Genomic DNA, 13,814 nt, shown 5'->3' with positions numbered 1-13,814 from the left:
TTCCAATCTTACTGAATGCCGAAAGTCCTTAAGTGGGCCACAGATCAAGAGCTAGGAAAAAAAATACTTTTAGGCTTATCATATAATCTGCATGTACCCAGAATATACATATGCAATACAATCCTAGGTACTACTTTCTAATGAATATCAAGATAAACTTTGTTGTCTTACCTTCAAGTTCTTTTACCAGCTTTGTAAACTCATGATCAAATATCATGTATTCTGGACTGGGGAAGTTTGGCTGGGGTTTCTGAGATGCTCTGGAATACAACTCATGTTTGCTAATAAATCCTAGTTTCTCTATGAAATTCTCTTTGCCAATCCTCTTCTCTATCAGTTGTTTTAGTTTCTCTCTACAGAGATAAGCATATTGAGATGCTTAAAAAAAAGGCATAACAAAACATAAAAGCTTGGTCTACATTATACTTTGGCAGAAAAAACTTATCATTATCTCTTGATGACATCAGCAAGTCGTTTTCCCCTGGCATTTTCCCCTTACTTACTTCATATAGCTCTCAAGTGAGTTATCATTGAAGTAAATCGAAATGCCCAACAGAAGAGCACATAAGCCTTGGACCAACTGTTCTTCCTCTCCAAGATTTTCTGCAATTTGTCCTGTAAGCTGAAAACTTTGTTAAGAAAACTAATGGTTCATAATAACCAGAGTACTTTGTTTTACAATTTGAATTTGACATGTATTTCATGTAAGAGTTTCTACAAAAAATTCTATACACAGTCCGAGCAAACATGAAACAATGGTACACGTACACCCACCCACACACCCACCCACACCCACACAGCTTAAGTAAGCATCGTTGTCACCTTAACAGTTTAAAAAGTTGTTACATAGATAAAGAGGATTCAAATATTTGGGGCATGGAGCTAACTCTAGTTGAGAAGAAGAAATAGAAAAGATAAAAAAGGTAAATACTTACATGCATCTTACTAAAACATAAAGGATACAAAGGGAACATTGGCTGAATTGTGAAGAAAATGTGTTACTGCAATGGGGCAGTTGCTAAGCCAGGTACAAAGCAACATTAGTAACCCAACTCTTGTCTGTATTTTGCTTCCCTGCAATAAACAAGGTGGCAGAAATCTTGTTTTATTTTTTTCAAACTTAAAGTTGCCCTAAGATCCCTCCCCATCTGCATAAAAAGATATTTAACATCTTATAAAAGATGTGTCAGGTATCTGGATTTTAAAATTGAACAAGAGAATGCATTCCTGTATACTCTCTGGGCTGCACTTCCCAAAATAAACCGAGAGCAGAAATTAGACTTGATCCACGCTCATAAGCATATGCCAGGTTATCTAAAATACTATTAATGGAAAATCTGATATGCTAAGGAAGAAATATATGATGTGGATGCTTAAAAAATTTCATCAGTCCTAAAACACTTTACAAAAACATAAATTTGCTGGCAAATTTATGATGTTTCAATAGGAATTTTAAGAACAATTTTCTCATAAAAGGACAAATTCTACCTCCTTCAAAAAACATCAAGAAAAATACAAAGAAATAATCTCCTGAATTATTTAGTCAAATTTCATTAACGAATATATTTCTCTAACAAGAAAATAAATAAACCATGTTACAAACCCCCTGAGAAATGCCAAATAATGAGAAATCACAAACTTAATGAAGGAGAAAAAGATTTATTTAAATTAGCTAAGTGCCTCAAACCACTAACTATACTGCTGCCAAGTATGTTAAACAATACTGAAAACTAGCATGTCCATCAACATTAGTTTCCTAAATTTTAATACAACACATTTGTATCTCTTATGAGATATTCTCTTAGCTCATTAATATTGCCATTGCCCACATTATATTACATAACCTGTATTTTTGTTTAAGAAAAACAAAACTTGCGTGAAACAAAATAATGGAAATTAGCACAGTAATGCATCGCTCTGGGAGTAATTTCAGAAAATATCCAAAATGCAATTATTCAAAAATCTAGACAAGGAATGGATTTGAAGTAACCATTGCTGTGTTCTGAAAAATTTCTATCACTCAGCCAGACAGTTCTAATTTCATGAACCGTGATGTCAGTATCTTGAACTTCCCATAATCTTTTTTCAAGTATACTTAGTATTTAATTAAACAAATTCAAATTAGACCTCTTCAAATGATTTGCCAAGTAAGCATTAATCAGCATGAATTTAATTTTTACATAAGGCATTATTTTTACTTTTTCCTTGCCTTTATGTCATTACTGTCCACAATAAATTTTCATGTTACCCAAGTACACTGAAGTTTAAAAATATATTCTCAACTGACTATGTGCCACAAAGAATTTACAACTAATTACTCAAGTTATAAATGTGAATGTTTTGTTGATTTCCCCTGGTTATACATAAAAAGTTTATTACTGGAATACCATTTGCAGGTACCAAATATACCGACATTGTATATACAAGGGCATTCTATCAAATCACTGGCTGATGTCTGAGTAAACAAAAATGGAATTAGATTCAATTTTGAAAAGTAGGTCATTTGGGGTCTAACTGAAGGTTAAGAGCACAGTCAAACATAACTAGGTAGAACCAGGCAGAAGATAGAATGGAACACCCTGTTGACTACAGCAACAAAAGAAGATAAAGTACTCAGGAATGAGCCTAATCAAAACTCTATAAAACCTAAATGAGGAAAATTTAAAAACATTTCTAAGAGCACAAAAGCAGACACAGATCAACAGAAAGACACATGTTCTTAGAGAGAACGACTCAAGATCATGAAGATATTGACTCTACATTAATTTGTAAAATTAATGTGATCCAAATAAAAATATCAACAGGCTTTCTTTTTTTTTTTCTGGAACGAAACAACTTGCTTTTCAAGTTCAAATGGAAAAATAAACAAGCAAGAATAACTAGAGAAACTGTAAAAAAATGAAAGAGAGCAATGAGGTGATACTACCTCATGAACAGACAAATCAAAGAGCAGAACGGAAAGTCCAGAAATGATCCAGCTACAAATGGAAATTTAGTATGTGAAAAAGACAGAATATAACTATCAGCGGTTACAGACAGACTTCAAAGATGTTGGCAAACCTAGAGAGCAGTTCAAAAGAGCAGAGGATCCATATCTCACACAATTCAGAGAAAAAGAGAACAAAGATTTAAGTGCAAAAATGAAACCAGAAAGTATGAGATGGAAATACTGGCAAATTCCTTAACATCTTGAAGTGGCGAAAGCCTACGTATGACTTAAAATGTAGAAGCGATAAAATAAAAGTCTGATATCAAAAAAAAAAAAAACTCCAAAGCAAAACACCAAGATCCTATCAGGAAAAATATATTTGTAACTTATCACAGACAAGGGTTAAGTTCCTTAATATGAGTTCCTATAAAGAAGAAATGATTAACAACCCGACAGAAAAATGGGCAGATGATAAAAGAGTTTAATGAAAAAACCTTCAAATGATGCATAAATATATAGGAAACTATTCAGCCCTTTAGTAAGAAAAATATAAATTAAAACTCACTAAGATAACATTTTCCACCTATCAGCAGACTGGCAAAAGTACAAGTGTGACAACACACTGTTGGGAGGCTGTGGGGGAAGAGAGCACCTAGCACACCGTAATCTTACTTTACTTTGCAAGGAGAAGTGCAAGGTTCTATTAAGTGAAACAAAACAAAACAAAACACCAAGGTGCAGATCAGGGCATATACGGAAAAAACACTTCCAGATGTAGAAGAAAAGAGTAACAGGAGGCGGGGAACTAGGACAGGGTTGGTGCCAAGACTTCGTGTATCATTTTGATTTCTAAACCATGTATTTATCCATTTCAAGTTTAAAGTACTAAAGTTTTAATTCTGAGAGTGGCAGTATGGTGTCGGTGAAAATGACATTTGGTTTGGAATTAGAAGAACCAAATCTTCTACTGCCTTACCTTGGACAAGTTCAATACGCTACATGGGCTTCAACTTCTTCATTTAGTAAACAGAGGTGGTTGGATTAAATGATCTCAAAGAGGTTAAGAAGATAGGCTCTGAAGCCAGGATACCAGGATTCATATCTTGGTTCTAAAACTCAACAGCCATGAAACCTCAGGCAACTTACTTAACTTCTCTTCCTCATCCTTAAACAGGGGCAACAGTTAATACCTATCTCATGGATTATAAATGGGTTAATACATGTAAAGAACTTAGAAGCAGCGCATGGTACACAGTGAGTGCTCTACAAATGTTATAAACTATTACCGTCATTTCTAACTCTGTGACCCTACAACTTTCTACCTACTAGCATATTAAAAGCAGAACTAATGCCCCCAATTTAAAATAGATGGCAGAAGTTTGAACTGGGAAAAGAAAAAAACGATACAATTGCTGGGATAATTTTTTTTTTAAACATCAGTGAAACGCAGGCAAGTCCTTGCTTTGCTATGTTAACAGAAATCCATGCATACTGTAAACGTGCAAAGTGAGTACTTTGTGATAATGGTCTTTTGTGCAGACTACGTTATTCTGATGTTCATCAAACCATGATTTATAACAGGGAAAAATGGGAGATAATTAAATGTGCAATTAACTAACTTAGGGTATATCTACTTAGTGAAATATATACTGTGCAACCATATAAAGTGATGTTGACTTAGTGTTTAATAACACGGAAAATACTTGTAAGAAAAAATGCAGAATACAAAATAGAATCTAATGCATGATCACTGCTATGTAAATAAACAGTATAGGGGAAAAAAAAGCCTGAAATTTTACCAGTAGTTACCTTTGGGTAGTAGAATGAGGGACATTATTCTCTTTCTACTTTCTATTTTTCGAAATTTTCCAAAATGAAAAGAAAAATAAACTATTAGAGAGTGCAAAAATGTTACAGTATTTGTCCAGTATACTATCATAAAATGTTGATAATAATATAAATCCAACAAAATCCTGATCAAGCTGCTCTATCCCGCCAAACAAGTAAAATTAGAAATTGGGCAATAAAAGCTATCAAAACATTCTATTTCAGTGCTCTCTCATTTTCTGATGGATTCCTTACAATATAAACAGTTAGACCAGCTAAAAGAATACCACACTTGGGAATTCCCTGGTGGTCCAGTGGTTAGGACTCCACGCTTCCACTGCAGGGGGCGCAGGTTTGATCCCTGGTTGGGGAACTAAGATCTCACAAGCCATGCAGCGTGGCCAAAAAAAAAAGGCTAAATCTATTCATTTTGTTTATGTGTTACACAAACACATTTGTTTGCATGTTTGTTTACAGGTTTAAGTCAAGAAAAAATACCTATCTCTTCTCAGCCCCTTAGAGTTTGTGAACCGCTGACAAAACCAAAGATTTTATAGGATGGAAGAGAACCACAGACAAAATAAACGATCCTGAATCACCTTTAACATAAGCTACTATGTTGCCCCAATTATATTTTCTAAATAAAAATCCCTCATACTCCTACTCTGTGGATTTCAAGTTTAGTATTTGTGCATTGTTCATTTAAATAATATGAAAAGCTAACAGTTTAAACTTCCAATGTTTAAGTATTAAAATGAGGTTCTAGAATATTATGATCAGATTCACTTTTTTGGTTTTTTTTTTGCGGTACGCGGGCCTCTCACTGTTGTGGCCTCTCCCGTTGTGGAGCACAGGCTCCGGACGCGCAGGCTCAGCGGCCGTGGCTCACGGGCCCAGCCGCTCCGCGGCATGTGGGATCTTCCCGGACCGGGGCACGAACCCGTGTCCCCTGCATCGGCAAGTGGACTCTCAACCACTGCGCCACCAGGGAAGCCCTCAGATTCACTTTTTAGTGGTGGCCTCTGAGGACAGAGAATTAATAGGAAAGGGACATGATGGAACTTTTTGGGTTTCTGAATACTATGCTCTATATCTTGTTTTGGGTGGTGGTTACCGAAGTATATTCAACCACCAAAAATCATCAGACTGAACACTTAAGGTCTATGCATTTTACTGTATATAAATTATACCTCCAAAAATTTCCCTTTTAAATGAGTGACATGTATACTTATACTTTACCTAATATAAAAAGATTCTGCCAGCTAAAGCTTCCAAATATGTCTGTGTGTGAGTTATTAACATGTGTTAAATCATGCTCATACAATTCCTAATAGGACCTCAGTTATTACTGTCCACACTGCATAACTGAACACAAATTCCAAGTATGGAATTAAGGTACATGCCCTTTTTGCCAAATACTCCAGAAAACAAATCAAAACCAAACACAAATCACACTCTCCCCCAACACGCATCAAAAACTAATCCCCAGTGGTAGTGTAGCATGTGGGTTACATCCAGAATAATTCAAGAGATTTAAACTCTTTCAAATTATAAAATTATACTTACTATTGTATATTTTCAATAACCTAAGTAATATAAAAGTCATCACATTCTTTCATATACTGATTAAAGACAAAATTCTTAATCCTAAATTTGACTACCTTTGAAATGGTTTCATTGGAAATAAAGAAGCAAGCTTGGGTGAAAAATCACACCAAAAACCCAAAACCGAGGAATTCCAGAAAGTGCAAGCATCCCCAGAGGAAGCACCAGTATAGCTTCAGATTCCCATTCCTATAGTCCTTAATGACACCACTACAGTACCCCACGGAGAAAAACTGGAGAGCCACGATAGAGATTAACTTGCTGGCACATACAAGTGTGAGTAGAATATAACTTCAAACAAGCAGTTAAAAAAACCAATCAGCAAAACCCAAGACAAAGAAAAAGGCTTGCTGTAGGAGGAAAATGCCTAAGCCCAAACAAGTAATACATACCCGTCGGTCGATCTTATCACCCTGCAATTATACATTAAAAATTATTCATAAATATTACTGCTTTAGAGAAATGTAAATCTAGAAAAATCCCTCAAATACAGTCTCTAGAAACCCAAGCCAATAATCTGGGACAGGATAGTTCTAATCTTTTATTATATAACAATGTATATACATTTTAGAGGAGAATGGATAATTTTATAGCACTGTCATTACTTAGACTGGTAGCACACCACAATCTTGAGGATTTCTCATTATGCATTAATTGTAATTGCAATGTTAAGAGTGAATGTTAAGATGACTGTTGGGCAGTTAATTTCTGTTTGGCTCCAGAAAAGTTGTTACACACTACTATATATAAAATAGATAACTAATAAGGACCTACTGTATAGCAAAGGGAACTCTACTCAGTACTCTGTAATGGCCTATATGGGAAAAGAATCTAATAAAGAATGGATATATGTATAACTGATTTACTTTGCTGTACATGTGAAATTAACACAACATTATAAATCAACTATACTCCAATAAAAAATTAAGAAAAAACAAAGAAATGAATAGCTGTTTCCACATACAGCAACAAGAGAATGACAAGTATTAAATAAGTAAGGATATGAATGCTTTGGGGTACTTTTAAAAAATCACTAAGAGACAAATGATAAAGTTAAAATAGGCTCTCAATCAAAGTAAACCTATTCTAAGCAACAAAGGAAGTGTTCAACTCCCATTTCAGTACAGTTAATTTTCAAGGTTTCATTTATAACTTCATATGGATAGCACTGATGTTCTCTAAAAGCTCACAATAAAACAATTCAACCAGTGTGGCAAAATTAAGAACTAAGAAGGACTCCGCACATCAGGGGGAAGGGATTAGGATAATACCAGTGGATGGATCAATTTTAGGCTTATGTACATTTTACTCTTCTTGAGTGAATCTGAATGTCTATGACTTTACAGTTTTGCTAAAGCATGAACCTGAATTGTTTAACAGCAAGGCTGGCGCATGTGGGTAAATCATCTAATAATAGTAAGGGACATTCCTAAAAGCCCTAGCATCCACATTTCAATGAAGCTTAGCTGCTTTCCTTAGGAGTCTAAAGGAATGTAAACATTTTAAGTTGTTTACCTACATCTTACTAGGTAAATTATATGTCTTGGCATTTTGAGGATTTGAGAGCTCACAAACATCAAGGGGGTTTACTGTTTAACTATATAAGCATTGGAATGGTATTTTATTTTTGTTTTTTGAAAGGAAGATCAATTGCTCTGGGAAGAGAAAGAGCGAGGTGCACAGCTATGAACCACTCTATTCTATTCCCTCTCATAAATGACCCGAATTCAGCTATTAAGCAGAAACAGAAAATGACATGCAAGAACTGTGTGGATGATATAAAAGAAAACAAATCCAAAAAAACCACCTTTCTGTCCAGAACATGTGTTCCCATCATGATGCAGACCTTATTCACAATTTGGCAAAACCATTCTTCTAAGAATATTTATTGCTTTCTCTCCACAAAACCATTTCTGGTGACAATGAGCTAATGAGCCGTCCTTGCCTCTCTCCTTTTTCATCTACATCTATTAAGGACATCCTTAAATCCTTGTATCACTGACATCAAAGTGAAACTTTCTCCCCCCCGCCCCCTTAGAGAAGTTTTGCTGGCTACTTTACCTGTGAAAGGATGTTGGTGCACTGTTGCAATAAAGAAACTGGAGGGTTGCCAATACTTGTAGCAAGTTGAACCCTGAGCAATTGTTCTTTCTGGGTAGCATTTTCTTGCAAAGCATGGGCAAGGGCCACAGCAGCACACCAGTTTGAAAGTGAATCAGTAGAAAATAAACCTCCGCATAACAACTGACCAGCTGAGACTGAATTACCTGTTGCTACAAAGATGGCAGGCAGATAATAAGGTAAAAATTAATTATGTTGCTTTCCAAACACACAAAAATAGTATGAAATGCTACTTAAAAATTTGCTAATTAGTAGTATTAAGTAATACTTTCAAAAGTCTGTTTTTTCAAAAACAAATGCAAAGATGACAAAAAAGTACTTTGGAAGAAAAGTTGCAGAACAAAGAAATATTAGAATACTTTAGGCATCAAATTGCTGATGGTAATACTCCAGAAATTATTACCTTAATTAAAAACTACTTTCTAAAACAAATTCAAGGAAATGCAATATTTTAAATATTCTATTACATTCTAATATTCTACATTTAAATATCTACTACACATTTATGATATATTTTACCATTAAAAGCTTAAAAGACAATTACTTACTTTAAAACTGAAATTAGAATTAAACTATTTACAGGACTTCCCTGGTGGCGCAGTGGATAGGACTCTGCGCTCCCAGCGCAGGGGGCCTGGGTTCGATCCCTGATCAGGGAACTAGATCCCACCTGCGTACTGCAACTAAGAAGCCCGCCTGCTGCAACTAAGACCTGGTGCAACCAAATAAATATTAAAAAAAAAAAAAAGAATTAAATTATTTACCATCAATAGTGGAAGGCAGAAGTGTTGACACAATTTCTCCTTGTCCTTTCTGATTTTTATATAAGAAACACTGGAAACAGTAGAGAACAGCGCAGCGCAATACAAATGGCTGCCTTTCGTTAACCATGGACATAAGAAGTACTACAATGGCTGGTCTGTTGCATTTAAAAAGAAAAGAACAAAAAGAAACATTGCAATCCAGGTACACAAATCAATAACTAGTCATTTTTACTGACTGAAAAACCATAGCCAGAACACAAGGGAGTAACTATTTTCATCTCCATTTCACAGAAAAGATAACTGCAGCTGTGAGAAATGAAGTGATCTGTTTGCTTAAGGCACATAGCTAGGAAGTGATACCTGCACCCAAATACGTAAGTTCCAAAGACCACAAACTCTTTAAATACCAACATATTTATCTTGTCAGATAATTTGTTTCAAAACACGACTGAACTTCTTAAAAGAATAAGATATGTATATGAGATATCCTTAAATCCCAAAGTAAGTTTTCACTTCCTCTGTGGGATCTCAGTATTTCCCCTTTCCTACCTTGGTGGGTTTGAAGGTGCATTTACAGAAGCAAAGTAGTCTTGGTTTACTTGACAGCCTCGAATAACTTCTGATACAGTATTAATGGTCTGTAATGAATGGGGATGGGGAGAGAATTTAGAGAAAGTCAGTCAAGGGAAAAACCCTGTTTCCAAAAGAAGAAAATGTTATATTCTTTTGCTTTTTGCTTTTAAATGGCAAAACTTAGACACCAAAAAAATCAGTGACAGCATTATAGACTTGTAACACTTTCTTGAGATAACATTTTAAAACATTAAGCGTAGGCCTCTAACTAAAAATAACACGTGACCACATGCATTTAAAATCTCAAAAAACTAAAATTAATATCTCCTAAGAGAATCCATTTCTATGAAACAAGAAAAGGGTGCTTAAAAATAAAATCAGAGAACAAATTTAAAACGTAACAAATTAAAAATTCAATTTAAGGATGAAGTTGAAAAAAAACCTCCAAGAAAACAGAATAAAAAGACAAACTGGATCCAGAAAGTCCAACAATTAATAGAGTTGCAGAAACAGAAAAGAGGAAAGAAATGGTCAAGGAATATGTAAAACATCCTGAGAACTGCAGTACTTATGTCTCTGGCTTAAAAGGGCCCCAAAATTATTGGGGCTGGGGGTGGGGTGTGTGGTACAGCACATCACCAGTAAATTTCAGAAAACCATAAACAAAGAAAGATTCTAGAGAGAGAAAGCAGGTTACACAAAAAGGACGAAGATTCAAAATGGCTTCGGATTTCTTAACAGCAACACTGGAATAATGTTCTAAAAGTTGAGTGTTAATGATTTCCAATTCTGAATTCCATACCTAACCAAACATTAGAGTCATACTGCAGGTGGAGGAAGGACATGAAAGAGCTAAAAACAAATTATCTTGCCATTTGCCCTCTCTCAGGAAGTAAAATAAGATAATGAACCAAGGGGTGGGAGAAAAAGACACAGAATCCAGATAACAAAGGAATCTCCAAGTTAAGAGAGAGGAAAAAGGATCGTTGGAGGATGGTGAATGAAAGTCCCAGAATAAGAGATGTGTGGCAGAAATAGAGAATAAGCAGCCCATATTTGAGTAGGAAGATGGAGGGCTTCCGGAAGAAGGTCTGGAATGCGGAACAATGCGTTAACACATTAACACATATAACAGTGTTAATATGTATAGATACATAGAAAATCCGTAAAATGAAAAAAGAATACTATTATAACCCAGGAAAGAAAAAGGGTTATTAAAAAAAAAGATATAGAGCTCTATTTGGCTTAGCAGGAAACAGTACTGGAATAGTCATAAAACTATAAACCCTGATTATTGATTTAAATACAAATTACTGGGGTGACAAGGAGGAAGTAAAGTGGGAAGGTTATATAGGGGGGAAGTGGGGCTTAGGGTAGGGAGAAGGGAGTCCAAAGACAGTTTTTGCTATAAAACTTTTACTATTATCTGTGCTTTTAATATGCATGTGTTAATTTGAGAAAAAAATTAAATAAACTAAACCTTTCTTTTCTTCAAACTAACTTCTTTTTCTTAATAGGCAGGAAACAGAAAATGCCATATGTCAAGGAAAAAGTATTTATTATTCTACGAATAAGACTCAACTCTTACTTGACTAAGTCATACTCTTCTCAAAATTAAAAACGTAAATCATACTGTTCACTCCTGTTGAATACAATAAAATTAATGAGAAATCTTCTAAGCTTTAACATTATTTATATACTATTAAACTTGAGGAATGAAGACACCTTTTGGAATTGATACTGTCATCATTATGCTAATATTTTACAGGGTCAATAAGGAATTTAACATACAAGAATGGTTAACAATTCCTATTTTTCATTCAGCTGATATCTAATTCTTCCTAGGCTTCCTGATTGCAGCTTCCACAGAGCAGCCTCTGCCTTTATTTGGTTTACCTCAGTCAGGATGTCAGCAGGAACGCCAGTGGCCATTAGGATGGTGCAAAGCTGCTGCAGTAAGCCGCACTGGAACATAGCTTTTTGGCAGCTACTGGTAGCACCGGGAGGGTTATTTGGAGAAACCAGTACACGAACAAGCTGCGAAAGAAAGAGAACACAAAATCTGTCTTTTAAAGATCTGAAAAGTCTTGAGACAAATTTGATCTATATGAACAGAAACCTATGTGAAGGATTCCCTCAACCGCTCAGCCAGATCTAGGAGCTCTTTCCTTCATGCTCTCATGGCCATAGCTCTGTTACAGTACATACCACATTATGCTATTTCCTTCATTTTATCTCCTTCGGGTCATTGTGAACTCCCAGAGAGTAGGAACTGCCCCAGTCATTTTTTGTATCTCAAACAACAAGCACAGTATTTGTAACATAGTCCGTATTCAAAAAATGAATAAGTAAGAGGATGGTAGATTTCTTATGGAAGTAAGGATGAAAGACCTAACCGTAAAGCAGGTTTGAAAATAGAATGGCCTGAGGTGTGATAAAATTCCTCCCAAACTGGAAATATTTAAAGAGAGGGTAAAATGAACAACTGGAGACATGGCTGAAGATTTGTGCATTAGGCAAGGCGTTAGCCTCATTGACTGTTAATGCTAATTAAATCCCTAAGGTTCTATGATGCTATGATTAGTCTAACCTTGAACATGAAATTTCAGAGACATGAAAAATGTTATCTTAAACAACTGTTCAGCACAGTTACATCTTCAAAATAAATTTGTATATACCTTACATTTTAAAACTAAAGTTATATGTATATGTGTGTACAAAATCTTATATATATATATATATCAAGATCAAACGGTATATTTATGATAATACTTTATTAATGACAAAGTGCTATACAAATGTTACCCTAAATGTACAGAAGTAATCAATGATATAACAGAGGAGACTAAAACAATTTTATTGCTATAGCTGGTGCATATGATAGATAATGACTTCACTAAGAAAGGGGACGTTTTTGTGGGGGGAGATAAAATATAAAAAATAAAATGGGTATGAAAAGTGCTATTTTTACTGCTGGTGAATAAAAAGGTGACCGGCAATCACTAGAATTTGTGGAAAAACTCAGTAGTTAAATCAGTAAATTATGAAGAATTGAAATAGTTAATGTTTCCACATCTGGCCTAGCAGACATTCTCCAAGAGGTTTCATTAATAAATTGATGTCACAGGAGAGAGGCTTCAGGACTACACATTGGCTCTTGTTTTTGGACCTTTCTAGTTAGACGTCGGTGGTTTTATTTGTTGATTTTTGTTTTAAATTTATTACCCTTCTATTCCTGCTTTTTAAAAAATACAGGCATACCTTGGAGATATTGCAGGTTCTCTTCCAGACCACCACAATAAAGCAAATATCACAATGAAGCAAATCACACAAACTTTCTGGTTTTCTAATTGCAAATAAAAGTTATGTTTACACTATACTGTAGTCCCTTATGTGTGCAATAACATTATGTCTAAAAAAACATGGAGAAACCTTAATTAAAAAAATACTTTATTGCTAAAAAATGCTGACCAGCATCTGAGCCTTCAGCGAGTCACAATCTCTTTGTTGGTGGAGTTTGATGCTGATGGCTGCTGACTGATCAGGGTGGTGGTTGCTGAAGGCTGGGGTGTCTGTGGCAATTTCTTAAAATAAGACAAGTGAAGTTTAGTGCATCGGCTTTCTTTTCCTTTCACGATTTCTCTGTAGCATGCAATGCTGTTTGATAGCATTTTACCCACACTTCTTTCAAAATTGGTGTCAATCCTCTCAAGCCCTGTCACTGCTTTATCAATTAAGTTTTTGTAATATCCTTTGTTGTCATTTCAACAATCTTCACAGCATATTCACCAAGAGTAGATTCCATTTCAAGAAACCACTTTCTCTGCTCATCCATAAGAAGCAACCCCTCACCCATTCAAGTTTTATCATAAATTGTAGCAATTCAGTCCCATCCCCAGGCTCCACTTCTAATTCGAGTTCTTTTGCTGTTTCCACCACATCTGCGGTTACTTCTTCCACTTAGGTCTTGAATCCCTCAAGGTCATCCATGATGG

The 13,814-nt window shown here is 35.2% G+C and overlaps 1 protein-coding gene across 2 annotated transcripts in view; it reads right to left on the bottom strand.

Moving 5' to 3' along the window:
- USO1 (USO1 vesicle transport factor) overlaps positions 1 to 13,814 on the bottom strand; it is a 94,241-nt gene that overhangs the window by 16,137 nt on the left and 64,290 nt on the right. The window contains exons 10-17 of one of the 2 annotated variants that reach the window (XM_082838241.1): positions 11,716 to 11,856; positions 9,796 to 9,884; positions 9,247 to 9,401; positions 8,423 to 8,634; positions 6,754 to 6,774; positions 964 to 1,074; positions 504 to 622; positions 172 to 353 (exon numbers count right to left, since the gene is read on the bottom strand). In XM_082838241.1, the coding sequence (XP_082694367.1) occupies positions 172 to 353; positions 504 to 622; positions 964 to 1,074; positions 6,754 to 6,774; positions 8,423 to 8,634; positions 9,247 to 9,401; positions 9,796 to 9,884; positions 11,716 to 11,856 (1,030 nt within the window). The remainder of the gene's footprint in view (positions 1 to 171; positions 354 to 503; positions 623 to 963; positions 1,075 to 6,753; positions 6,775 to 8,422; positions 8,635 to 9,246; positions 9,402 to 9,795; positions 9,885 to 11,715; positions 11,857 to 13,814) is intronic. The other variant, XM_082838242.1, reaches the window with a different exon arrangement.

This window comes from Leucopleurus acutus (assembly GCF_964270905.1).
Source record: "Leucopleurus acutus genome assembly, chromosome: 4".
Lineage (NCBI taxonomy): Eukaryota > Metazoa > Chordata > Mammalia > Artiodactyla > Delphinidae > Leucopleurus > Leucopleurus acutus.
This window is presented reverse-complemented; position numbering and strand designations above follow the sequence as displayed.